The sequence below is a fragment of the Notamacropus eugenii genome, chromosome 3 (genome assembly GCF_028372415.1).
Source record: "Notamacropus eugenii isolate mMacEug1 chromosome 3, mMacEug1.pri_v2, whole genome shotgun sequence".
Classification (NCBI taxonomy): Eukaryota; Metazoa; Chordata; class Mammalia; order Diprotodontia; family Macropodidae; genus Notamacropus; species Notamacropus eugenii.
Genome location: NC_092874.1, coordinates 82518205 through 82545661, shown reverse-complemented (window position 1 = coordinate 82545661; position 27457 = coordinate 82518205). Strand labels below are relative to the sequence as shown.

Below are 27457 nucleotides of genomic sequence, written 5' to 3'. Positions count from 1 at the left end.
CTGAATAAATGAATAAAATGGTCAAAGTCTTTTTTACTCCATGATATCTTTTTTTAAACTGATAAGTAGTGGATGCTTTGTGTTGTATGTGTTTTTATAAACTGATAAATATATGCTGTGCTCTTATCATAACAATTAATTTTGTTTTGTTTTTGCAGTAAATTCCATAAAATTTCATCCTTCTGAGCAGGTAGCTCTTACTGGTACGTGGAATTTTTATTTATTATGCAAAAATATTAGTAATACTGACTCTTCATATCCTGAATACCTATTGCTGTGTTGTCACATAATAGACTCAGTAAATGTTTGTTGATTGATTGACTGATTGTTGATGCTACTAATAAGTATTCACTGAGTATTAACACTATCACGAGTATTATGTAGGTATTTTATGGACATTCAACTGTTCTGTGTAATAAAGTTGGGAGGGAAATGTGAATTTGGAAAGAAATTTTTTATTTTGTCATGATAATGTAGTAATTAGCTTTGTGACTGTGACCAAGTCATTTCTCAGGGTCTTAGTTTCTTTACTTACAAAGTCCTTGACTAACTTATATTGTGAAAATAAAATGAGATAATAAATATAAAAAGGTTAAAATGCTATAATTTTTGTTGCTTTCCTAGTTAGATTAAATGAAACATTTACATGTGACAACTCTTCCAGTATATATTAAGTCTTTTTATTTAACTATGTTTTGGGGAAATGAAACCAACATATATTCCTTGTTTAATTAAGCATATCATAGATAAGAAAGCAGCTTCTTGTTTTTTGAGGTGTGAATTAACTAAATCTGATTATATATAGTAGAGATGTTGAGAACGACATAGAATTTGGTACAGCTCTTTATTGTCCTTTTGACTTTTACCAACATTTCTGTCTCTTCTTACACCACAGATGAAAAAAACAGAGGGAAGATAGATTTGCCATTTTACCAAAACTAATTGTCTGATACATTGTATGAAGGTTTCAAGTTTAGTTTTATTCATGTTACACATGAAAAGAAGGCAAAATAGTTGACAATGATACAGATCCATGGCGTACTCCTTCCACTACCCCCTTGATTACCCCTTCAGATCCCAATCTTTCTGTGCCTTTTTAATCTGTGCAGTTTTGTCCATTTCTTTTCCTCAATCTTCCTTAGAGGAGCAACCCTTCTATGTTTGGGTCTGTTGATATGTTCTTTTGAGAGATACCACCCATCTCCTAATTCCTTCTCTCCTTATCTACCTTTTATTTGTTTGCATTTATTCTCTTTCTGTTTATTCCGAATCTATGCATATATGTAATTATTTTTTCCCCTATTAGAGTATAAGGCCCTTGAGACTAGAGTTTGTTTCATTCTTTGTATTTGTACTCCCAGCACCTACCCCAGCACAGAGCAACTGCTTATTGGATGATCGATTGTTTCAGCCTGGGCATTCTCACTACATAATCAGCCCACCTACATTTTTTTGATGTTGTTTTCATGTGTTGTTCAGAGTTGCTGTTTACATGATTTTTCATACACAAGTGAGAATTATTAATATGCTTTAGTCTACTAATAAAGCCACATTTTTTCATTGCCTTCTAAATCATCTTTAATTTTGATTGTTTTGATATGATAGTATTCCAGTTTATTTACCCCTATGTGCTATATTAGCACAATTATTAGCAGAATTAGCAGAAGCAAAGTCTGGAATAGCACTTGAAATAGACAAATGCACATAAAAGAAATGAGTGTTAAGGGAAACTTGATTTTAAAAGCCCTCAGGAATAAATTTTTAGCATCTCTTAAAGAGTGAGCGATTCAAAAGAATTTGAAAAGATCACAGCAGTTTTTTTAAACGAAAAAATGGCAACTAGTGAGATATCAGCATTGATTGATCCATATGCCCGATTTCTAAAATCTCTCAAATTTTCATGAGAGTGAACTTTCCAGGCTTGGAGGGTATGTACATTTTCCTCTCAGCTACTTTTCAGTGTTTATGAAGGTGTGGTATTCATTTATTTTCATTCATTTTTTAATTCATTTTTTAAAATGAACTTCTGTTCTAAATCTTGATTGATTTTCATCTCCTTCCAATTAGCATAAAGGAATTTTTTTTTGACTTGATATTTTTTCTGGGTATTTTTTGTCCCCTTTTAGTTACTATTGTGATGAATTGGTTAAACTTTTCTAGGAAATGATGATAAAGTTAATGTACTATAAGTTAACGTACTATAAGTACATTTCCAATTTTCTTTTTAAATTTGAAAGAGATGGAATTGATGCCTTCTTTATTTAAATTTGGTTCAAGGTGTTATGATGCTTTTTAAAAAATCATGATCCTTTTTTAAACGTATTGATTTTGACCTTTACTTTTAACTAGTCGATAATCTGACTATACATGGACAGCTCAGGCTGAAATGATTCCTAGCAGTAATTATTTTTCTTTTCTGTTTAGACGTAGTCAGTTATCATCTCTGATGATTTTATTCAGTAGTCACTATATGTGGAACCCTTTTGAAGAAATTATTCATGAAACAAAATATGAGGCTTTTTAAATCATCCATTAGTCTTTGACTACTTTTATTTCTTGATCTCTAACTATATTATTCATAATTTTTACCATCCTCATTTAATTCTCAGGTCTATTTATACAGTCCTGTGCTCTCTTCTGACCTCCAGGCTCACAGCTTCATTTAACTATTGGACTTCTGAAACTGACTGTTGTGTAGGTACCTTAAATTCAATGTATCAAAAACTGAACTCATTTTCTTTTCCCCAAAAAACTTCCTTCTTTCTAAATTTTCCTGTTACTGTCAAGGGCACCACCATTTGCCTAAGAATGCAGGCTCACAACCTAGGTGTGATGCTTGACTTCTCACACTTTTTCACCTTTTATATCTGAACTGCTGCCAAGTCCTGTCAGTTTTGCCTTTTCACTTTATCTCATATATACCCCCTTTCTCTCTGACATTGCAGCAGTCCTGTTGCAGGCCCTCATCAGTTCATGACAGGACTATCACAATATGACATGACATGCAGTTGTCATATACAACATATGACAATGACTCATTGTAATAGTTTGCTGGTTGGTCTCCTTGCCATAGAACTTTTCCCATTATTCTCTCAAAGTGATCGTCCTGAAGTGTGGTTTGACTACGTCATACTCCTCCTATTCAATCAGGTCTTCAGTGGCTCCCTATTACCTCAAGGATCAAATATAAAATACTCTGTTTGACTTTTAAAACCCTTCACAACTTGGCCCATTCCTACTTTTGCAGCCTTGCACATAGTGTATGATCCAGTGACACATGCCTCTTTGGTGTTCCTCATACAAGATTTCCCATACCTGGAATTCTCTCTTTTTTTGGTCTACTTCCTGTATTCCGTTAAGCCTCAGCTAAAATCCTTGGAATCCTTTTCCTGGTTTCCCTTAATGTTTAATCTTTCTTTTGGAGATTCTTTCAATTTATAGTGTACATACTTTGTTTATACATAATTGTCTAAATGTTGTCTGATGCACTCAGTTATAATCTTCCTAAAGTCAGAGTTATTCCTTGTCATTTAGCCTGATGCCTGGCTCATAGTATATGTTTAACACATGCTTTGTAATTTGATTTGTGCCCATTTTCACTTTGAAGTTGTTGGGGATTAGGATCTATCTATATGTATAATTTTTAGGCACATATATATATGTGCACATGAATATATTTATACTTAATTTTATATTTATATATGTGTACACACACACACACACACACACACACACACACTCACTCACTCTCTGACACTTAACTTATCCTCTATAGTAGAAGTTGGCCTCTCTGGCCATCTGTTTGCTTAGACTGATTGTGGGCACTATAAAGTAAGTTGACCATACATAAAATGAAGTTTCTTGTCACCTCTAATTCCAGATTCAGTGTTCTTTTCAACTGTCCTAGCAGGTGTTTTCAGTAAGCACGTTAATATTCCTTCTGGGTCTTCTGTTCAGTAATTCATATATCGTGGTGAAATGGGCCAGCAGGCAGTTACTGAGTTTTATAGAATGAGCCCTAACATGCAGTTTCTAGCAGTATGGTTCATTTTCTCCAGTAGTAAGACTAGTCATTCATTGACTAAGATCCTCTTCATCTTTATCTCCAACTCCCACAAAGTCAAACCTGTCATTCATGCCTTAAGGGTAGGATGTGATAGCGGGAGGCCTCTTACCAGGGTCATGTACAGTAGGACCTTTTTGTGCCTTAAGATTATTATAGTAGCTATGGAATCCTTACAGAAGCCCTGAAATGATGCTAAATTAGGCTCTGGTGAAATCATTGATTGGGTTACTACTATAGTCAATGTGATATTACTGTTCCTAAGAGTAAAGAAACAAATAGGGGAGCGTAAGGTTGCACATTTGTCTGTTGTGATGATCAGCTTGATAGGGAAGATAGAGAACTGATTGACTCTCCTTGGGTTCTGATACCATAAGAAGGCAAACACACTAAAAAAATGAGAAATACCAACATTCCATCTACTGGAAATACTTCAGTGCATTTATCACTGACTACTAAACCAGGCAAGCCATGGAAATACATGAAATGGATTTAAAACATGACCACTTTGGTTGTGCACCAGTAAACCAGTAAACTTTTATCTTGCACTCATAACAAAATTATAAACATATCTGATCAGTTATTGACAGGGGCTGTGTACTGTTCTTTGTAATAAGCTTCAGTGCTAAGTCATACAACAATGTACTGTAAACCATTACAAGGCCATCAAAAACAAAAATGAGAAACTACATCCTTAAGCCAAGATGATGAAATGGAAGAACTATTCAAATCTCAAGAGGAAAAGTTAACCCCAGGTCATTGAAAATCTTCTTGCATTACAAATTCTAGAAATCGTATCTAATAATGAAACGGATTTGAAAAATGGCTCCAAAGTCCCAAATGATTCTGAAAATGATTGGAATTCTTAGACTGAAATTCCAAAAAGCCTTTAAAAAAATTTAATAATATGAACCCAACTAGTTGACTAGTTGTATTAAAATAGAGTTATTTGGTATCTGCTAAAGCTATCATGAGTGAATACATTCTCTGAACCATTTTTGACAAAAAGTGCAAAAATATAGAATAGTATATTTGGGGGTTGTTGCCAGGGTAACAACCATAGGAGGATAGAAATTTCCCAGAAGGGTAGAAAGCAAATGTCATCATGTCAAAAGTAATTTGATGTAGCCCTAGCGAGATATGACATTGTAGTTAGAAATGTGTGTGTATACACACATATACATGTCCTTATTTTTTATGAATTGAAAAATATAGACCTCAAAATTTTTCTTCTACTCAAACAATAAATGGTATTAGACTATCATCATTTTCACATACTAAGCTGTTGCCTAGAATTGCCCAACGTAACACTGATTTATAAAATCTTAACAATGTTTTTTGAAGTATTTATCACCATTCCAAATACTTAAAGTCTCCAAACTGGAAGGAAAAGTTTTCAAAATATAAAGATCTGACCTAGGAGATAAATAAAAATCATATGGGGAGAGGATGAGGCGCATATTATTCCTGTTGCCCATTCTGCTACGAGAGTTGTGCTAAGGATGCTTTCAGTGAGCCTGTAGAGGATGCACTTTTATCTTTATGCTTTTATTGAACTACAAAAAGCAGTTATTTTGCTTTGACTACAAAAAGCACAATAATAATTCATAGAATATCATATATAAATGAATAATGAGATAGTAACTTGTCCAAGGAACCTTTTTTATGTGATCCTATTTGAGAAAGATGAGATACCATAATTATAATTACTGACATTATATATAGCATTTTTTGGTATGCATACATTATTTGATCTGAGCCTCATAACAACCCTACGTGGTAGGTACTAGAGTTGTTGCTATTCATATTTTAGATGAGGAAACTGAGGCTGAAAGATGTTAAATGACTTGCCCATGGTCACATAGCTGGTGAGTTTCAGAGGCTAGATTGGAACTCAAGCTTCCCAACTCTAAAGTTCAGCCCTCGGGGCACTACTATCTGCCACCTCTCATTTGCCAGTCCACTACTTTCACCAGACTGGGGACCATTTTGTATTTATCTTTGTTTCATAGATTGGCAAAGCCAAAATTTTCATAGTTTTGTAGCTAACCTTGTGGCAGTATACCTCACCATAACTGGCCAAGTTACTTCCCAGAGTACACATCTGCTCTGTCATTGGACCTATACATGAAGCCTTTGCAGCTTTGTAGAACCTGATAAGCATTTGTCCCAGACTGTATCAGTGGAGGCATTGTTTCAAGATAAAAAGCATAGATATAATGATAAAATCACATAAATTTTATAAAAATTGCTTCTCCTTTGTAGTAAAATGACTGTTAAGACCATTATTATTGTAATATTTTTGTAATTATAATATTTTTGTAGTGAAAACATCAGTGGAAGAGGTAAAGTAGTAGTTTCAAAGTGCTTTATAAAAAGGCTAATTAATTACTAAAGCATTTCATAAATTGCAGTTAATGCTGTTTTTGGTCACATTTTTGAAAGTGGTATTCATTATAAATTCACCAAAATATTTCATTTCTTATATGATAAACTTGATGATAAAGTTGTCCTGTAAATATGTAAATACTCGTGTAATAAACGATTTCATTTAGATTGCTCTTATAGATGCCCTATTTGAGAAGATGAGTTTTGGTATGTGTTTGTGTATGTGTGTATACACACAAAATCCTGTCTGTGTAAGAGCTGCCATAGCTTGAAGTTAGGAAGACTTGAGTTTGAATCCTGCTTCAGGCACTTACGGTGTGACTCCCGGCAAATCAATTAACCTTTGCCTGCTTCAGTTTCTTGATCTGTAAATGGTGACAAAATGTTAGCACCTTTCTCCCTGGATTATGAGAATCAAATGAGATGTTTATAAGGTGCCTTAAAAACCTTAAATTATTATGTGAATGCTTATTATTAGTATCATTATTAATTATGATTATATATATTACAGTAAACAAAAGGTCACTATAATGAAATCCCATTATAGATAATTAACAGTAAAAAATATTATATATGGATTTTGAACACTAATAAGTTTATTTTCCCTCCAATAAAAGGGAGAATATTTTCATGATAATTAATTTGTCTTACTTTTCCCTTTTTATAGTGGATGATTGTTTCCGGCAACATCATAAAGTTCCAGAAACTTTATTTTCATAAATTTTCTTTTGTCTTTCCAAATGGCATTTTTACAGTGTTTGTCATAAAAATATTGTTCATGTTACTTAGCCAAAATAACATTAAACATTTTCTGTGTTTTATGTATTTTGAGAAATATGTTTTTCTTATTTATTCCTCATAGCGTCTGGCGACCAAACAGCTCACATCTGGAGGTATATGGTACAGCTACCAACACCTCAACCTACTACAGATACCAGTGTAAGTGCCTTTACTTAAATGAAAAATTCAGTTATGTTATAAATTCTCGTTATATGTATATATTACTTAGGTCTTCTTACAATTTAAGATTAGACTTTTGCTATAAAACTTGTTTCTTTTTTTATACAAATGCTTTAGTCATATATTGTCATATATTCCTTGATTATGTACCTGTTATATGCTTGTCATTACCTCATAAGTTTCTCAGCAGGGGAAAGCTAAATGATTTGTTAGAGTGAACATCCAAGTTAATTATTTAAAGATATACATTTTGATCATGACTGTCAAATTTTGAAGTATCTTCCAAGAAAATTATGTTTGCCTTTTTTGATTTTGTATTGATTTTGATATAGATTAGAAAATTAGTAGATTCTGGAGGACCTTATTCTGTCTGAGAATGAATAAATTCTCAACAGGAATTTAATTTTGAACAGCTGTAGTAATATTTTAAGTTAAGAAGTAGTAAATTTTCTTTATAGTAGAAAATATAGCATAATTAAAATTAATTTAGTCTCATTCTTTTATGAATAAATTTTGCCATATAAGCAACAGGTGAATTATGTAGAAATTAAATGGGCTTGCATTTATTAATCTTTCAAGGTACAATTGACTATAAGGTAAATATAAAGCTATGATTGAATCAGAAAACTTAACTGTGGTATTACATGACAAAAATTCATCATTTGCTTAAAATTTGATATTGATTTTATTTTTCTCTACATTATTCTTACTTTGAGTATTGGAATCAGATTATATCTGGCTCTGTCTGTGACTCTAAATCAGAATTTTGGTCTAATGGGGGAGAAATAAAGTTTGAATTGTTACATTGTGTCATCATTGCAGCACTATTTTATGACTTCAAGGATCAATTCCGAGATTTAATTGATGTGGATACTGCCTCACATTTTAACCTCTGGTCACCCTAGTAGATTGTCTTCATAAGTTGCTGTGAATGAAATAATTTATCACTTGGTGACCACCGTTCTTGTGGTGAGCCTCTCCAAACTTAACTAAACTGGTTCTCATAGTTTATTGCCATGCCTGTAGTCAAGAACTTTGAAGCTTGATAGGACCTCCTACCAAAGCTATTGCTTTATTGGTGTACCTTTCTGCCATGATGAAGTATCTGAGTATAGAAATTTAGGGGGGAGGTTATTATAGAATATAAAGAAAATTTTAAGACTTAGACTTTAATAACATTTATAATAATCTGACCTGCTTAAAGTGTTGTCAAGTAGAATTTTTGCTGAGTCATCTTTAATGATCAAAGAGTTAATTTGAATGAGCACTTTTTTAATGCAAATGTTCATGCAAATGCATATTCATGAAGTATTTAGTATCTTAAACATTTTTTTAGTTTTGTATCATAGATGTTAGAGCTGAAAAGGATACATAAAGTAAAAATTCAGTTGATATGTATAATCTACAAAATTTTCGCTAAAGTTGGTCACACGTTGCCAATACTTTATTGATAAAATATATGCTGAATACCATTGGCCAAAAAAGTAAAATCATATAATACGTAGCATATAATGTTGGTCGAGATCTTAGAAGATTATATAGTATTACTCTCTTGTTTTGTAGATGAGGAAATTGAGGCCTAAGAGGTAAATTAACTTATCTAAAGTCATAAAGATAGTAAGTGACAGAGCTGGAGTTAGGATTCAGGTTATGTGATTCTAAATCCTGTACTCTTTCCACTAAACTATCACCTGCCGGTGCTTATAATACACTCTAATTATGTAAAGGATGTGTATGTGTGTGTGCATGCATGTATGTGTATGTATATTTATATATCTATGAAAACTTTATATTTTATGTATATAAAAGAAAACTATAGTATATGTACTATATGTGGCATATAGGAAACTTTACATGTACTTATACACACATGCACACACATGCAACTTACTCAGCCCATATAAATTTGCCATGTGTTTTGAATGTACATCTTAATGAGGATTTTTTCATTATTTAGTTTGAACCACCCAAAATTAAGTAGTTTTCTCATCTGTAAAATAAGAAATATAATGGCAGCTTCCTACAAGGTTGTTAAGATCAAATGAACTTTTAGATATATATGTATGTGTGTGTGTATACACACACACATAACATATATCATATTTGAGGTGTTTTTAAAACTCAGAGTGCTATATCAACATTGGTAATTATTAGCAAAAAAGCTATAGTTTGCACAGCAGTCACACTTTGGTAAATCATCATTATCTAGACAGACAGGCTAAACTGAGGTGAGGGTAATTGACAGGCCTTCAGACTTGTTGATATGTTCAGAGGATGTCTACTTGCAAGCATGTGAAGACTTCCCTAATGGAATGGGTGGATGGATGAAAAGAGTTTGTTCCAGTGGCCCTGAAGGCTGCTGAAGCAGGTGCTCTGGAGCACTTAGAGCTTGGGCAGGCATCAGAGGTGTCAGAGTTATGCTTTGCATCCAAAGCAAGGCCATCCTGTTACCCAGCCTCTGGATTTCAGTGGCTCAGGAAGAGAGAGTGAGGCTGATGACTGTGCAGCTCGACTTTACTTAAATCCAGTGGACACACAAGTCACATCATGACCTATGATGTCAAATGGTCTTCGAAAGTGAAGGACAAACAACAGCAACATTTCATAATCACAGAATTGATTTAGTATCAGTATAGTGTCTAGACTAAGAGCCTTGAAAGGTAAGATTCTGTGGTTCTTGGCTTTGTGAATCTGAGGAAATGGAGGCCTCAAGAGTTTAAGTAACTATCATCAAGTAAGAGCTTTGAATTAAATTATCTCTTTTGTTCTTTAAAACTGAACTTTAAAAACTGAAAATGATTTTATGATTCTGCTTTCATTTAAATAGGCAACTGTAAAAGTTTTGAAGATAGTTTCCTGTGTAGCATGTCATCTTTATGTTGGTAGAAACTTTTTTTTTGGAAGGTTCAGAGCTTAGTTTGGAAAAAAAAAATCTCGTTAGTCAATGTATTTTGCTGTCTTTCCAAAAGAAAACTTTATAAAATAGTTGTTAATGAGTCATTTAAAATAGAAATTTTTGTAATTTTTAGAATAAAATTTATTATCCTAGACAAAATTTCAGTTATGAGACTTTTGAAGCTCTTTTCATTTTGGCCTTGGTTTTTTTTTTAAAGACAGAAGAAAATATCAACATTTTTAGTGGGAGGTTGAATAGGTAGAAAATATTAAGTTAAGAATAGCTTAAAGCTTGTATTTGAAACAATCTGTTTATAATTGAGAAATTTAGTATTGATAGTATTGTGCCATCACAAGATAATTCTGTGTTTAAGTCAGTGTTTACAACTTATTAAAAATGAAGACTTGTTTTGCCAACCATTTATCATACCATTGGTTTACACTAGTGAACTGTTAATACCTTTTTATGATGGTGACTTTATTTGTTTTTCTCATATAGTTGATACTTCTAAAGGGCAAGTAGATAAATGAAATCTAATTCTGGAGTCTTGCTGTAAAGTTTAAATAGTTACAAACTACATTTCCTAAGAGAAAAAATTTCACTTTTATGCCTCTTGTTTATAGCAACAAATGCCAGGGGAAGATGAAGTGGAATTTTCAGATAAAGATGATGCAGATGGAGATGGAGAGGGTTCCAGTGATTGCCCTACCATTAGGGTTCCCCTGACATCACTTAAAAGCCATCAAGGAGTGGTAATAGCAGCTGATTGGTTGGTTGGAGGGAAGCAAGCAGTAACAGCCTCATGGGATAGAACAGCAAACCTATATGATGTTGAGACATCTGAGCTTGTTCATTCTTTAGCAGGTATCTTTTAAGTATTTTTGGTTGTGTTCTTGGTAAAAGGGACGTACATCTTTCAGAAGTTTTTTCCAATGGAATTAATGTTTTCTTTTGTATGTTTTAGTTATTCAAAGATGTTTTTCATAAAGATTGCTTCTGAAACTTGTAATAATAATCACTTGTGTGTTCTAGTTATACAATTTTTCTGACCCTGTATAATGTGGAGAGCTGTTGGGAACTTAATCTGGAAATAGGGATCAAAGGATTGAGATACTTAAATTCTGAAGAATTGTAAAGAGAAAGTGTTTCCTAATCCAGTCATAATTGTTTATTGAAAGCTTCACAACATTTGGGTGTTTTTAGTTCAGTTCTAAAACAGACGTAATCAGTCTGTTTTCCCTTGCATTTTTTATTTTCAGCTCTTGAACAGAATATGTGAATTGTGTTCAGAGTGACGTGGGGAGTTGGGGGGAGGACTCTGAAAAAAATGAAGCTTTCACATAGTTGGACTATTGTACTGACTCACCATGTGTAAACAACTTGAACCTAAAAGTAAGCATTTTTGTCACATTAAATGCTTCACATATTTCCACTTCCTGCTTTCTACTTGAATGCATGTCTGAAAAGACTAACATATTTGAAGTCTTACTGAAACTCTGGTCCCAGGTATCCTATGCCTTCTTGATTCTTTTAGAAAAGTAGTCATTTAAGTGACAGTTTTAGTTTCTACCTAAATTGATTCCTCTGCATTGGAGGTTACTGTATAAATTGTCCATGTTGATTTTCTTTTTTTTCTCCCAGAAGTAGTTTTTTTTTTTAATCAATGCTTTATTATAGATGTATTCATGAAAATAAGAAATCTTGCCTTTTTGGTATTCTAAATGTTCTTATCTGTGGTTGTAGGTCATGATCAAGAGTTAACACATTGTTGTACACATCCCACCCAGCGTCTTGTAGTGACATCATCTCGTGATACAACCTTTCGCCTTTGGGATTTCAGAGATCCTTCAATCCATTCTGTGAATGTCTTTCAAGGTCATACAGAGTAAGTGATAGGTGCTTTCAAAATTCTGATTATATTTATTGGGTGGGATGTGTGGTGCATGTTGCATTTTAATTTTCAGTATTTAGATCCTAATATATTATAATGTTGTAAAACTTTGTTCATCTCTTGAGCATTGATTTTGCATTTTGCATATTTGAAATCATGAAGGAATAGAGAAGAAGTATTTTGATGCTCTCTGGTTTCCTTTAAAATAAATATTTGAACTAAAACGTTCCCATACTCATCAATAATTATCTTGGCATTTAAAAAATCATTGACAAGTTTTCTTTAGTTTTACTTCCCCATATTTGTAGTTACTCTCATCTTAAATGGTATGCAGAATTTATGGAATTTTAAGAGTTTTCTTTTTTGGTTTCCTCATTTTTCATCTTTGTAAACATTAACTTTTTCATCAGATTTTAAATGGATAAGAAATCAAGAGGACAAGTAGTTCATTAACACTTAACATAACTTTCCCTTTTAGCTAGAGCTTGTATATTATTAAGTATAGTATTTCTGTAAAGCTTAATAGCATATAAGTAATATGCTTTTAAAAGACTTTTATTCTTTATTTTTTCAATTAGCAGGCATTTATTTTTATTCCCTTACAATCACTGTACCTCAACACACCACCTACCCATCTTCTTTCTCCTTCCTCCACCCTCCTGTCCCTCATTGAAAAAAGAAACAAATCCCTTGAGTGAGAAATGCAGTCAGGTAAAATTCCCACACCCGTGTATATAATATTTGTATTTTATCCTGCATCCTGAGCCCATCACTTCTCTGTCAGAATGTGAATAGTGTGCTTCTTCATTGCTTAAGTAAAGTACTTTGAGGCTTTTAGAACCAAGAATGGTTCCCGGACAGTCCTATCATATTCTAGACGATGCTCATAATAGCTGTGAATTCCTGACTCCTCATTTCTTAATTCTGTTAATTGTTCCATCTGACCCCATCAGCACACTCTCTTTTGGATCATCACTACATCCTCTTTTGGATTATCAACAATCATTCCTTACATTACAAAAGCCATCCTGTATTGGCTATTCATCATGTTGACAGAAAGAAATCAGAGCATATTGGAGAATAACTTTTGAAATTTATCCCTGGACTGTTCTCATATTGCTATTTGTGCTTTGTCATTATACATCTTAGCTATATGTACATTGCTTTCTGTTGCTGTGCAATGGATAAGTACCAAAGAATGCTTCAGTAAGGCTAAAAATATAGCCACTGTGTAAAGAACTGTAGTTCTGGAGATTATCATTTCAAACACTTCATTTTGTTTCTGTACTAAAATTTTTTTATTATGAACTTAAAAATCATCTACAACCATGAACATTTAAGTTTTGTATACCTAAAGTAAAATCATAGGAAGCCATGAACCTCAATTACATAGTTTTTACTTATTAAATTTAATGTGGTAACAAAATTGCTGTATTTGTATCCAATTTTGAGTTTCTTGTTCTGTGTATTTTTAAGTTCTTCCTTTCCCTTTCCTTTTCTTCCCTACCTCCCTTCCTTCTCTCACACTACTGACTAACTTATCCAGCCACTGTTTTAACAAAAATGAGCAGTTAATCAAAATATCAACACATTTTCCGTGTCTGAAAGTACATGTGTCATTTTGGTCCATCATCTTTCTCTGCTAAGGTGTAGACACCATGCTGTATCACCTGTCCTCTAATGCCATGAATTGGTCAATGTATTGATCAGAGTCTGTTATATTTCAGTGTGGTATTCTCCTTATTCTCATCATGGTCGTTCTTGATTCTTTCTTTTCTAATTTGAATCAGATTATTCATGTCTTCCCTGATTTCCCTGAATCTATCATTTATAATTTTTTATGACACAATGTACACAACACAATTTGTTAAACTATTTCCAAGTTAATTGATGCCTATTTTGTTTCCATTTCTTAGCTATAATTGAAAGTGTTGTTATAAATACTTTTATACACACGGGTACTTTAGCCCTCTATCTTTGGCTTTTTTTGCAGTACACTGTGTGTCTAGTTATGTATCTTTGAGACAAAGAGTATTGCAGTTTAGTGACTTTAGTAATTACTTTCCAGAATTGTTAAACAAATTCACTGTTTCACCAATGGTCCATTAAGAACCTTCACTTCTCCTAGCCCCTTCAAACAGTTTTGTTTTTCATGTCTTGTCATCTTTGCCAGTCTGGTAAGTATGATGTAGAATCTGAGATTCGTTTTATTCACTAGTTCGTTCATTTTACAATGAGAAAACTGGCACCCAGATAAGTAAATTTCTTGTTACAAGGATAGTTAATGACAAAGAAGGTACTAGAATCCAGGTCTCCAGATTAATAATGCTGAAATTTTTTCCATCATAGAGTGAGAGTGATGTGTCTGTTCTGTCTATTAAATTGTAAAGCCAGTCATATATGTACAGGCCAGCTTTGCTGCCAAAATCTTCTAAAAGGAAAATGAATTTAGCATTTGTCTTATTTTGCGCTGCCTGGCCAAACTCCTTGAAAAATCCATCTTTATCTGGTGCATCTCCATTTCCTATCCTTGAACTTTCTTTTAAACTTTATGATAGGGCTTCTGACCTAATCATTCTACTAAAATTGTTTTTTCCAGTTTCCACCATTGTCTTAACTGCCAGATCTAATGATCTTTTCTTAGTCCTCATCTTTCCTGGCTTCTCTGAAGCATTTGAAACTATTCATCACTTTCTTCCCTGTTTTCATTGGATGGTTTTCTCATCCTTCTCTATCTTTCTGATCACTCCTCAGTGTCCTTTGAAGGATCTTCACTTTGCAAACCTTACAACACTATAAATATTAGTTGGCTGTGTCTGCTAACCGTGGGTGTATCTCAAAGCTCTGTCTTGTGCCTTTGTCATTTTTATTACTGTAACATCTTACTTGTTCATGTCAGCAACTTCTATGGGTTCCTTTATTTCCATGCAGTTGATTTCATGATCTCTGTGTTCATCCCTAGGCTTTTTTTTTTTCCTAACCTCCAGTCCCACATCACCAACTCCCTGTTAAACATTTCACATTTATTGTCAAGTGGGCATCTCAAACTTGACATGTCCAAAACAAAACTTATCTTCCTTTCCAATTTAGCCATCTTTTGAAATTTCCTGTTACTGTTGAGGGCTCTCCCATCCTCTTTGTCACTCAGAGTTGGCAACTTTGGTGTTATCCTTGATTTCTCATGCTCACTTACCCCACACAAATAGTCATTTTCTAGATATTTCTTCTGTATGTCTCCAGTTCTCTCTTCTCATGCAGCTCCGCCGTTGTGCTGGTCTTCATCACCTCTGTCCTGGACTAGTGCATAGCTTTCTGTTTACTTTCTGTGCATCAGGTCTCTCCACTGCAGTCCATCTTGCATGATGCTGTCAAAGTGATTTTCCTAAGGTATAGGTCTTCCCATGTCACTTACCTACTTATTAAACTCCAGTAGTTTCTAGTTACCATAAGTCCTTTTTTAAAAAAAAATTGTCATTTGTAGTTCTTTCCAGCCTGACTACTTCCTCTTCCTCTTGCTGTCTTCTTACATTTTGTTACCCTTGATGCACTCTGTGATCAAGCTGTAGCACCCTTTACCATTCATTGCCGTGTCTTTGTACTGGCTGTGCCCCCACTTTGCCTACAATGCTCTTTCTCCTTGCTTCAGACTCTTAGGAGCCGTGGCTTCTTTTAAGAATCAGCTCAAATGCTGTCTTGTGCAGGGGAACTCTGCTGGTTCTGGGTCTTTTCCTTCTCCCTGCCTCCCCCCAGTACCTGGTACCTTCTCTTGGAGATCATCTTTTCTCGTATGTTTCTCATATGTTCCTTTTTATTTACAGGTTGGCTTGAGGGTGAAAACTGTTTTTACCTTTTCGTTGTAACCCCAGTGCTTAATGCAATGTCTGATACACATTACATATTTAGTGATTGTTCTTTACGGCTGATCAAATTGGGAAGAATAGCAGACACTAGACTGGTTAGGTATTTGACAGTCTTTCTATATGTATCTAGCAATGTATGTTTCTGTTAGGTCTTGTTCCTTAACATATTCTGGCTTTGTATAATTCATCCCAACTTTTCACAAAAATTATCTTTATGAAAGGGAGAGTATGGTATATGAAGCTATTGATCTCTTGAACTTGAGAGTTCTTAGCTACAGTGAACAAAGCTAATCACTTGTAAGCCTCAAATTCAATATTAATACAATAAAGTGCCTAAGGAGAGACAATTAGCCACGGTTCAAAATTGAATAGGGCCAAGCTCCCTGGGTACTGATCAGATTGGAATCGGACCCCAGTGTTAGCCCAGTAATTTCAGCAGGGGTGAGATAGGAATGACAGAGAGATAGACTAAATGATTTTTTTCCCCCCATGCTTCAAAAACATTTATATGAGAATGGTCCACATGTTTCATGTGCATCCTTGATGAAAATATAAGAAGGAAAAGCTTTTTTTACTATCTTTTTTTCTATCACCTTTCCTTTCTACATATATTCCTCCTCTCTTTTCAACCTAGCAAGTTATTCTGTGCAATGAAGATTAAAGAATAAGAAAAAAGTTTAGTGAAACAACCAATATTTCAGTCACATTTGACAGTGTCTCCTACTTCTGTCAGCAAAGGAGAGAGAGATATATTCTCATAACTTCTTCAGAGCTAAGCTTGTTTGTTATAAATACTTGGCTTTTAGTTTAATTTTTAAATTTTTTTCTCTTTATGTTGTTGTCATCATCTGTATTGTTTTCTTACTTCTGCTTCTTTAACTGTATTAGTTCATCTAATCTTCCTATCCTTCCTGACTTCTTCATATGCATTGTTTTTGTTTGTTTTACATGGAAAATTTGCAGAGGTGATGAAAAGAAGCTTGGGAAGACTTAAGAGCAGATTCAGTTAGGTGTGTAATGGATACAGTTGGACTTGGAGGAAGAAAGACCTGGGCTCATGTCCTGATTCAAACACTAGCTTTGTGATGCTCTTTCAGCCTCATTTTCTTCATCTGTTTAGTTGGGATGATAGTATCTTACAGGATTGTTAAAAGGATTCAGAGAGCTTCTGTAAGCATTTTGTAAACTGTAAGCACTATATAAATGCTAGTTATTATTAATGTTATTATGCAGATTTAAGTAAGCAGAACCAGAAACCACTATGCAACTACAATAGTGCAAATGTAAGAAAAAAGTAAAACTAAACATTATAATAATAATGACCTGTTCTTTTCTTGAAGAAGAGATGAAAAAAATGGACTTTATTTTCTTTCTTTGCAGAGGTGAAGAATTGTGGGCATGGGTATTATATATACTATCGGATTCAGTTCTCTGTATTGGGTAGTTCTACTGAAATGTTTTCTTTTTTTTTTTTTTTTAAACAAGGAATGACTTAATGTTTAGGGGAAGAGGAAGGGATATGGTCTTAATAAGGTGGATAAAAAAGAAAATATTGATTAAAAAGTTAAAATTTTAAAAAAAGCAAAAAAGAATTTACTAATTCATGACACCTGCCATTTGGGAGCAGGGGGAGTCTTATGTTTTCATTTTATCATAACATATGTTTTTACATTGCTTTTGGTGTATTGATTGCTAGGCTTTTCACAATTAGCCAGTTTAATTACTAAGTTTTGTTTTGTATTCTTTGTTCCTAAAGAGGAAAATGAATTGAAATGCTGAGAAGACATTTGCCACGTGGAAGCAGTGAAAGGGTGGATTTTATTTTGATTGTGGGTTGTTTCTCAGTTGTCTCCCTCTGTGAAGTATAGGGAGTGAATAAATTAGCTAATTTTTTTTGTCTTCTTTGCTGTTGGTAGATATGTCAAGTTAATGATTGTTCTGTGGAATTGTGTGCTTGTGTAGATTAATTATAAGTGCATACAAAGAAAATGCTGATTTTAAGTATGAATTTGGAAGAAAAATTCAGCTCATTTCATTTTATTCAGATTTGTGTAAGACATTTCTAGGTTTCAAGTAACATGTGAATTAATTTTAGTCTTTACATCAAAAGAAGTAATTGTATACATACATTATCATTTCTGGCAACAAGGCAAGGGAGAGTTTTAGTTTAATTTAGAAATTTCAAAATTTAAAACAGAAAATATGTCCTTTTTTTCTAAAGAGAAAAAAGCACTGGTATTCATTCTACTTATTCAGGTCGCTTTTATTCTTTAACCTAATTTTTATTCTTATTTTCTCTTTACTTCCTAGATGATGATAAACATTTTATGAAATCAGCACATTTGGCCTCTTGAGAGGGCTAAGAGTACTTAAAACCTGTTGTATTTGAATTTTCCTGCTCCTCTGTTTGCTAAAAGCATTAGTAGTAGACTAGAAAGGTATCCGTTTTCAGCCAGGTCTACATTTTAGTGAGGTTGCTGAACAATTGTAGTTATTTGTAAATCAGAGTTTGTAAGAAGAATCACATTTTAGCTTATTTTAAAATGTTACTGAATATTCTTCTTCTTAACCTTGAAGTGAATAGAGTGTTTTATGTTATTTTTCTTTTAAAAGAAACTTCTAAAATACATTACTGAAGCAAAATTTTTAGAATTATTTTTGTCAGCAGATGGCATCACAGTTCTTTTTATTACATAAAATATTTCCTGATAATACTTGATGAACAAAAATCAGTAGGTTTTCCAGAAACATTTCAAATTTAGAAAAGAGGAAATTAGTCATTTCATAGGAATCCAACTGAGATTATTTCTCCCCAAAGAACAATAGTCTTTTTCCTCTGTGACAACTTCATAGCTTTAAAGTATGCATTATAATTCTTAAAGGAGTTAAAGGCTATAAGCTCTGTGTTAAGTGTAGAAAGATACATACAAATTTGTGTGTTCTCTTTTACTGAAGTCAAACAGTATAGATGGAGAGTAGAAATGCTGAGCAAGAGTAGAAAGGGATGCTTTGTCATATTTTACTTCTATGTTAATTAACTGTGGAATGAAACTGCATATAATTGTTAAAAATAAATTGAATCCTAACTGTGTACAAGTTTTATAGTTCTTCTAGATCTAAATTAATTCATTTATGAAATTAGGGGAATGAATTAAATGCATCTCTGAAGCTTACTGGTTTTAGAATTCTGTTAAATTCATTTCTCAGAGTTGGAATTGGGAATCAGATCAAGTCATAGGGGATATCAGAACTTGTCTAGTCCAATCCCTACCTCAAACATGCATTTTCCCTCCTAAGTTCTTTGTATTTGTCTTGGATCATTGTGTTGCTGAGAAGAGCTGAGTCATTCATAGTTGATCATCACACAGTATTGCTGATACTGTAAACAGTGTTTTCCTGGTTCTGTTCATTTCACTTTGCATCAGTTCATACAAAGTCCAGGTTTTTCTGAAATCTGCCTATTCACCATTTCTTATTGCACAATAGTATCCCATTACATTCATATACCACAGCTTGTTCAACCATTCCCCAATTGGTGGACATCCCTTCAATTTCCAATATTTCGCCACCACAAAAAGGACTGCTATAAATATTTTTGTACATGTGGGTCTTTTTCTCTTTTTTATGATCTTTTTGGGATATAGACCTTGTAGTGGTATTGCTGGGTCAAAGGGTATGCCCAGTTTAGTTGCCCTTTGGGCATAGTTCCAGAATGATTGGCCCAGTTTACAACTCCACCAGAAGTGCCTTAGTGTCCCAATTTTCCCACATCCTCTCCAACATTTGTTATTTTCCTGTTTCTTCATTAGCCAACCTGATAGGTCTGAGGTGGTACATGAGAGTTGTTTTAATTTGCATTTCTCTAATCAAAAGTGTCTCTTTTGCCCTCTGGTTACAGAATAAAGGACAGTTTTCCTTTATGATTTCTGGAAAGATGCTGTCCAGATCCTCCTTTTGATTATGGTATTCAAGTAGTTCAGTGATTCTGACATTTCCTGGATCTGTTTTCCATGTCAGTTGTTTTTTCAATGAAGTTTTGGAAGTTTTCTTCTATTCTTTTGAATTTGTTTGATTGATTCTTGATGTCTCATGTAGTCATTAGCTTGCATTTGCCCAGTTCTGACTTTGAAGGAGTTGTTTTCCCTAATGAGCACTTGCTCTTCTTTTTCCATTTGGCCAAGTGTGCTTTTTAAGCAGCTGTTTTCTTTTTTCCAAACTGTTTACTCTTTTTTCACGGTTCTGTTGCATCAGTCTCCTTTCTTTTCGCAATTTTTCTTCTTCCTCTCTTATATGGTTTTTAAGCTCCTTTTTTGAGCTCTTCCATGAATTCCTTCTGGGCTTGAGAGCACTTCCCATTTTTCTTTGGGGGTTTTGCCATTGTTTTGAGTTTGGGTCTTGATTTTCCTGTCAACATAATAATTTTCTATGGTCAGATTCTTTTTTGGTTATTTTTTGCTCATATATTTTGGTCTTTTTCTTTCTTTAAAATTTGAGCTCGGCTCTGGGTGTGGAAGCACTGCTGTTTCAGGCTTCTTGTACCAGGTATTGTAGGCCTGGCTGTTTACATGGTGCTGCATTGATCTTGTCCCGAGGCTCATAGGGGAACCTGGTGCTGTGCTGAGGGGGTATGGTGGGGGAATAGCTAGCTCTGCTGGATGCTGTAGGGGTCTGGCATGTGCTAAGGCCAATGGGTTGTGTCTGCATTTCCTGGAAGCATGTGGAGGTTGCCTGTTTGCCAAGGGATACCCTAAAGCACCTGGTGATTCTTAGAGCTGGAGTCTGCCCATTCCCTTGCTCATGCTCTGCTGAGGCATGTAGGGGGTCTGGTGTTGGGATTTGCCTGCTCCATTGCACTGAGGCTCAGGATCTCCCACTGGTTTGCTGAGGTGAGGCTTGTACTGGATTGCTAGGGACACTTAATATCCTGTGTTTCCCTTTTGCCTGAGTGAGACAGATCTTTTTTGGTGATCTTTCAACTTTCTTGGCTAAAAGATTGTTTCACCCTGTCTTTTTGCTGATTCTGCCTTTCCAGGCTTTATTTGGGGGCCGTATTTCATGGTTATTTTCTAGGAGAATACTGCTTACTTTGCCATCTTGGCTTCCAGAAGTCCCCAGGCGTCAGATATGTGACATATACCATTATGCAAGCTCCTTGAGGGTAGAGAAAGACTGTTTCACTCTTCTATTTGACTGTAATGTCTAGCATATAGTAGATACTTAATAAATGCTTTTGATTCATTCAACCTTTGTGGAAGATGTTCAGTGACAGAAAAGCTCACTTGCTTCCATGGCAACACATTCTATTTCTGAAGAGCTTTAATTGATAGTGTTTTTTTTCATATTGGGACATAATCTGTTTTCCTCTAACCAAGGTCCTCATTATTCCTTCTTAGACTGAGCAGATTGTGTAATATCTCTTTTACGTAATGACTTTTCAGATATTTAACAGTAGCGATCATGGCCTTTCCTGTGCCTTTTTCTAGGATTAACATCCCATATTCCTTTAGCTAATTCTCATTTGTCATGATTATAAACATATTCCAGCTTGTAGATATTTTCCCTAAAATGTAGTATCTAGAACTGAAAGTAAAATTCTGAATTTGGTCTAACCAGATTAGAGCATTGTAGCACTGTACAATTCAATAAATATTTCCTAAGGGCCTGCTGTGTGCATCAGAGATACAAACACATGACGTATCCTGTTGTCAGAGCACCTTCAACAGCTCTCCCCTTCTGCTTTTCCAGAAAAAAAGAACCTTCCCTTGTCAACAAATCTGGTTAAGCAAAATAAATCTGTCTGTGACTGAAAATGTGTGCCTTATTCTGTGGGAAGGATGATACATCATCAGTCTTCTGGAATCATGATTATTCATTATATTGATCAGAATTCTTAACTTTTTCAGTTATTTTCTTTTACAATTTATAATCATTGTATAAATTATTCTGTTTTTTCCCCTCTTGTCAATAAAATTATTTAAAGATATAATTTTCCTTTTTATGATTGCTTTGGCTGCATCCCCAAAGTTTTATCTCATTATCATTTTATTTGATAAAATTAGCCATTTCTATAATTCTTTGATCTATTAGTTCTTTGAGAATTATCTCGATTTAAGTTTGAATTTTTCAAAAGTCTTTTATAGGTTTTGGTTTTTGTGGAGTTGTGGTCACTAAAGCATGTGTGTGATGTTTTTGCATTTGTTCATGAGGTTATTATACTCTAGCACATAGTCAGTTTTTGTAGATATCTTGGCACTTCTGACAAATACATACCTATCCAGTATTCACCAGAGATGTATCATACTTAATTTTTCAAAAATTATATTCATAGCCTTAACTTCTTTCTTGTCTATATTTTTATTTGATTTGTCTAGGTCCAAAAGGGTCCAAAAAGGATACATTGAGTTCCCCAACTATTACAGTTTTGCTGTCTATTCCTGTAACTAGATTAACTTTTCCTGTAAGTGCATATTAAGTATTGATGTTATTTCGTTATCTGTGGTGTCTTTAAGCGTAATGTTTTCCTTATTATCTCTTTTAACCTTGTCTGTTTTTACTTTTGCTTTGTGTGAAATCATGATCGCCACTCTGGTTTTGAATTTACCTGAGAAATAATAAATTTTACTGAAACCTTTCATTTTAACTCTGTGAATCATTGTTTCAAGTATGTGTCTTAGAAAAAAGGTATTATTGAATTCTGCTTTCTAACCCATTTTGCTACTTTCCTTTTTTTTTGAGTGATTGCATCCCATTCATGTTCATTGTCATTGATTATTAATTGTGAATTTCTCTTCAGTATATCTTCTTTTATTCCCCCCCGCCCCCCACTTTTGCCCCTTCCTCATCTCTTTATGCAGAAGAAGGAGGTGGTAAAAAAGAAGGAATCTAAAACATGAGTGATCTCTATTTAATGGTTTGTCTGAACTCCATTTTATGAACGAGAAAATTGATGCTCAGAGAAATTAAGTGACTTACTTGCATTCACACAACTAAGAACTTTTGGGGCTAGAACTCAAGCAGGTCTTGTGATCCTTCCTCCAGGGCTATTATGTTGTCTGCCCAGTTGCCTCTTTCTTATTGGTCAGCGCTCTAGTTCCTCTAGTTTCTTCCTATACTTTTGTTGCACAAATGTAAACAGCAAGGTAAGTCAAAATTTTATTAGATATTCTGCCTTAACAGAGAAAGATTTCTGGCCAATTTTGAAATAATTGAATTCCCCCATTACAAACATTTCTTGTAACATACTCATATTCTACAGTTTAGCCATTTCCCAGTCATTAAGCAGATAGTTTGTTTCAGGCTTTTAGTTATTACAGATAATAATTCATCTGTGAATATTTTTAAGTGAGTCTTTTCTTATTGTCATTTATCTCCTTGGTTGGGATGTAAATGCTGAAGTAGCAACTCAGAAGCCAAGGGCTGACCACTATTTTAACTTCCCTTGTGTAATTTCACAGATACTACTGTTTTTTTCCCAGAGCAGTAGAGTCAGTTCACAGTTCCTCTAGCAGTGACTCAATCTGCTGGTCTTCCCCAAAACCCTCTAATATTGAAGGTTCTCATCTTTACTATGGCTGTGAGTTAATGACTGATTGTTTTAATTCGCATTTACCCTTTTGGGAATGATTTTGAAAAGCTTTTCACTTGCTTGTTAATCGTTTGCATTTGCTCTTTTTGGCAGCTTCCTCAGCTTCCCTCCTGTGTTCTTCTACAGCCCTCACCTCCTCTCAGAATCTCATTCTTTTTTCCCTATAGTTGAAGAAGTGATCTTCCTACTATTGTTATTCACAATCACCAATGGAATGGAATGGGAGGGAGAGAAAACAGGTTCATTAAAATAAAAAAAACTTGAAAACAACAAAAATTGGATTAAACATAATAGACAACGTAGCAGTACTACCTTGTTAAAGTTAAAGCACAATCTTCCTTTGAATATGGTTGCAACACAGTTGTAGATGCACTTTAATGTGATTTTGTTTAATTATTTTCAGAGTGTATGCTTTGTAAATTTATCTTTGCTGTGTTAAATAAAAATTTATCATTAAAAAAAATTTATCATTTAAAAAAATACCACACTTAAAAAATTACCAGGCCTGTTTTATACTTGATGTATTTGTTGAGTCAGCATGTGTAGTAGGTAAGAGATCTGACCTTAGTGCGAGGAATTCCTGGGTTTACTGGTACCCTGACACATACTGGCTGGGTGATCTTGGGCAAATCACTTGAAGTCTTGGTCAAGCTCTAGACAACTCTCCAAGATGGTTATTGCAGAGAAAGTTTCAACCTTCATAAACAGAGGGATTGTCCTCATGTAGTAATTCTTACTGCCAGTGAAACACAGGTCTCTTATTATTCCTTATAATCATGTTAGAAATGACAGCATGAAAGGCATCACTTAGAGTTGACTTGGAGTTGCTGTGAACTATTGTTTGAGAATAACACGTTCTACCATTATTATTATTATTATCATGGCACCACAATAATAGTAGGTTAGGCCTTCTTTAAATAAAAATTTAAAAATTTATTAATATTTTCACCATCATTTTCTTTAGATAATCAACAAAACGGTAAATCAAGCCCTGTTTTATTCCTAGCTATAAAGGCTCACACTGAAAATTTAATAGCAATCAGAGTTGGCTTCAGCACACCCCAACTCTTACCCTGATCTTAGCTTGTTCTTTCCTACCCTTCTGTATTTGCACATGATCACCATCATGCTAATAATGAATTCCTGTCTAAGTCCATCCTGTCTTTACTTATTGAAATGCTATATTTTTTCTTTTACTCTCAGTTCCTATATTTTGATTCTTCCCCTCTGCCCTCCTTCAAGAAGAAGTAGTAAGATCTCTCCTTAAATCTTTCATGTCATTCTTTTTGACTTCTCCTATCATAGTTTAACTTTTTTGTCGTTATTTTTATACATATTATCATAAAGTTCCTTAAAGTAAGGAAATTTTTCAAAAGTCTTCCTGTCACTAATACCTCCCATCGTGCCTCAAGTGTAATAAGCACTTAATACATTTTTTAAAAATTCAGTCCAAAATCCCAAACATGTTGCTAGAGTTCCAGCCATATTAGAAGCTTCTTTCTCAAGAACAGTCATTGTGTTCTTATTCTTTCCATGAACTTCAGATGAAGTCTAATGCCTTTGATTTGAAATAATCAGATTTCCCATAAACTATGTATTTAAACTTTATGTACATTATTCGTAAGATCTTTATATGTGTAGGCGTATTAAAGGATGTGTGCGTATGCATGTTCCTGCCTATCTGACATATAACATAATAGATTAGGCAGTCTTTTCAAAAGTCACATGAGTGATGAATCTCTTATCACTTAACTGTGTCCAGAATATTCTCTGTACTGCTGTGTAGCATTCTAATGCACAATTATTTAAACCATTACTGCCTGAACCCTGGATAAATCTGAATTCCTGTCAAGGAACTGTTACTGTTACAGACCCTTTTTTCTAGGTTTAAGAGACTAATTCTCTCTTTTTAATGGAACATAAGAGATGCCTGTTAAGATTTTTCTTTTTTGAGAGGTATTTGCTCCTCTTCTCATATGTATGTCTTCCACTATCATAACCTGCCTTCCCTGTGGAGTTTGGGAGGATTATTTCTTAGTTTTCAGTTTTAATTGCTATAAAAAAAAGAAACAGTTGAGGTGGTTACTGGCCATTAAATTTCACCAGCAGGTGATCTGATGACTCCATTTATACTAATATGACAATATTTACATATGGTTACAAACTCTGGCATTGACGATCATAAATTAGTTCAGGATACGTTAAAAAGGTTTGAAAGCAAGGATTTTCCTTCTTCCCTTCTGATTATATTCTTCACATCTTTGTAGCTTTAAAAAAAAGTTTAGATTTCTGACCTAAAGTGATGCTAAAATAATGGTATATTTTTGTAAGGTGAAAACAGTTCATTAATTTTGTGTTATAGTCTGAAAGTTTTAATAGTTTCTCTGTTCGCACTTTTAAAGAGAAAATGTAGGGTTTGGAGACTTGCATTTTGAACTAAATGATGTTTATAGAGAAAGTACATAATTTGTTTTTAACTGTGCTTGGTATTAGATGTGGCAGTTATCAGTATATCCATTTCTAGCTTGGCCTGAGTAAGTACAGATCTGTGGAAAATAGTAGGGAGGCATTTAACAGTGATAGTATTGAAGAAATCTTGGTAGGCTGAATTCCATTGGCTATTTATATTTTATTTTATCCCACCCATTTTGCTGCTTTATCTTCCCACCAAAGAAGAGTTAAAGGAGAGATTTGAGAATATTTCTATAAGTAGTCTCCATACTGTGATTTCTAGATCTTGAAATTGTTTTACCTATGTCTCACATAAAGAGGTGATCCTTCTCCTTGTCAAGACAAACTCTTGTATATGCACAAGCACATGTGATTACATTCCATCCTGTCTTCTTTAGCAGATTACTTCTACTGTCATCCAGTTTTTTGTTGTTGTTCAGTCATTTTTCAGCCATGTCTAATTCTTTGTGATCCCATTGGGGTTTTCTTGACAAAGATACCGTCATGGTTCACCATTTCCTTGTCCAGCTCATTTTACAGATGAGGAAATTGAGGCAAACAGTTAAATGACTTGCTCAGGTTAACACATTTTGTAACTGTCTGAGGCCAGACTTGGCTCCAGGCTCTGCACTCTGTGTGAGCCACTTAGCTGCCCGTTATCCATATTTTCTCACTAACGTTCATTCTCTCTCAGTCTCCTGGATGCTACCTAAAAACATGTCATGTCTCCCCCATACTAAAAAAAACCCTCCTTTCAGGTCTCGATCCTCACTATCTATCATTCTGTATCTTCTCTCTATTGACAAATTGAATGGCCATATCTTAATCTTTAGCCTTGACATCTCTGCAGCCTCCAAAGCTGTCAGTTACCTTCTTCTCCTTGGTACTCTCCTCTGTCTGGGTTTTTGTGATATGGATCTTCCCTGATTCTCCTCGTAGTCATCTGATTGCTCCTTTCCAGGCTCCTTTTCTGGATCTTCATGCAGGTCATATTGACTAACCATGGATGTCCCCCAGGGCCTTGTCTTAGGCCTCTTCTCCCATACTGTTTTGCTTAGTGATCTTACCAGCACCATGATTTTTTAATTATCTCTGTGTAGATTCTGTCTAGCCCCAATGTCTCTTCTGACCTCCAGTGTTAGATCTGTGTTTGATATATCCAACTGAAAGCCACATAAACCCCTTAAATTCATCATGACGAAAACTGAACTAGGATGGTGGTCTCCTCTACAATAAATAGGGCAGTTAGGAAGAGGGGAAGGTTGGGGATGAGGGGGCAGGGAGAGATAATGAGTTCAAAGATAATGCTCCACAGTAATGCTTCTTCTTTAGTGTCATCTGGTTCATCTTCCTCATTTTACAG

The 27457-nt window shown here is 34.3% G+C and overlaps 1 protein-coding gene across 11 annotated transcripts in view; it reads left to right on the top strand.

Moving 5' to 3' along the window:
* Positions 1-27457, top strand: part of WDR37 (WD repeat domain 37) — a 124459-nt gene that overhangs the window by 75661 nt on the left and 21341 nt on the right. For 10 of the 11 annotated variants that reach the window (XM_072652056.1, XM_072652053.1, XM_072652057.1 and 7 more), the window contains 4 exons: positions 159-203; positions 7314-7390; positions 10931-11171; positions 12051-12192. In XM_072652056.1, coding sequence (XP_072508157.1) covers positions 159-203; positions 7314-7390; positions 10931-11171; positions 12051-12192 — 505 coding nt within the window. Of the gene's footprint in view, positions 1-158; positions 204-7313; positions 7391-10930; positions 11172-12050; positions 12193-22429; positions 27444-27457 lie in introns of those variants that run through there. The other variant, XM_072652061.1, reaches the window with a different exon arrangement.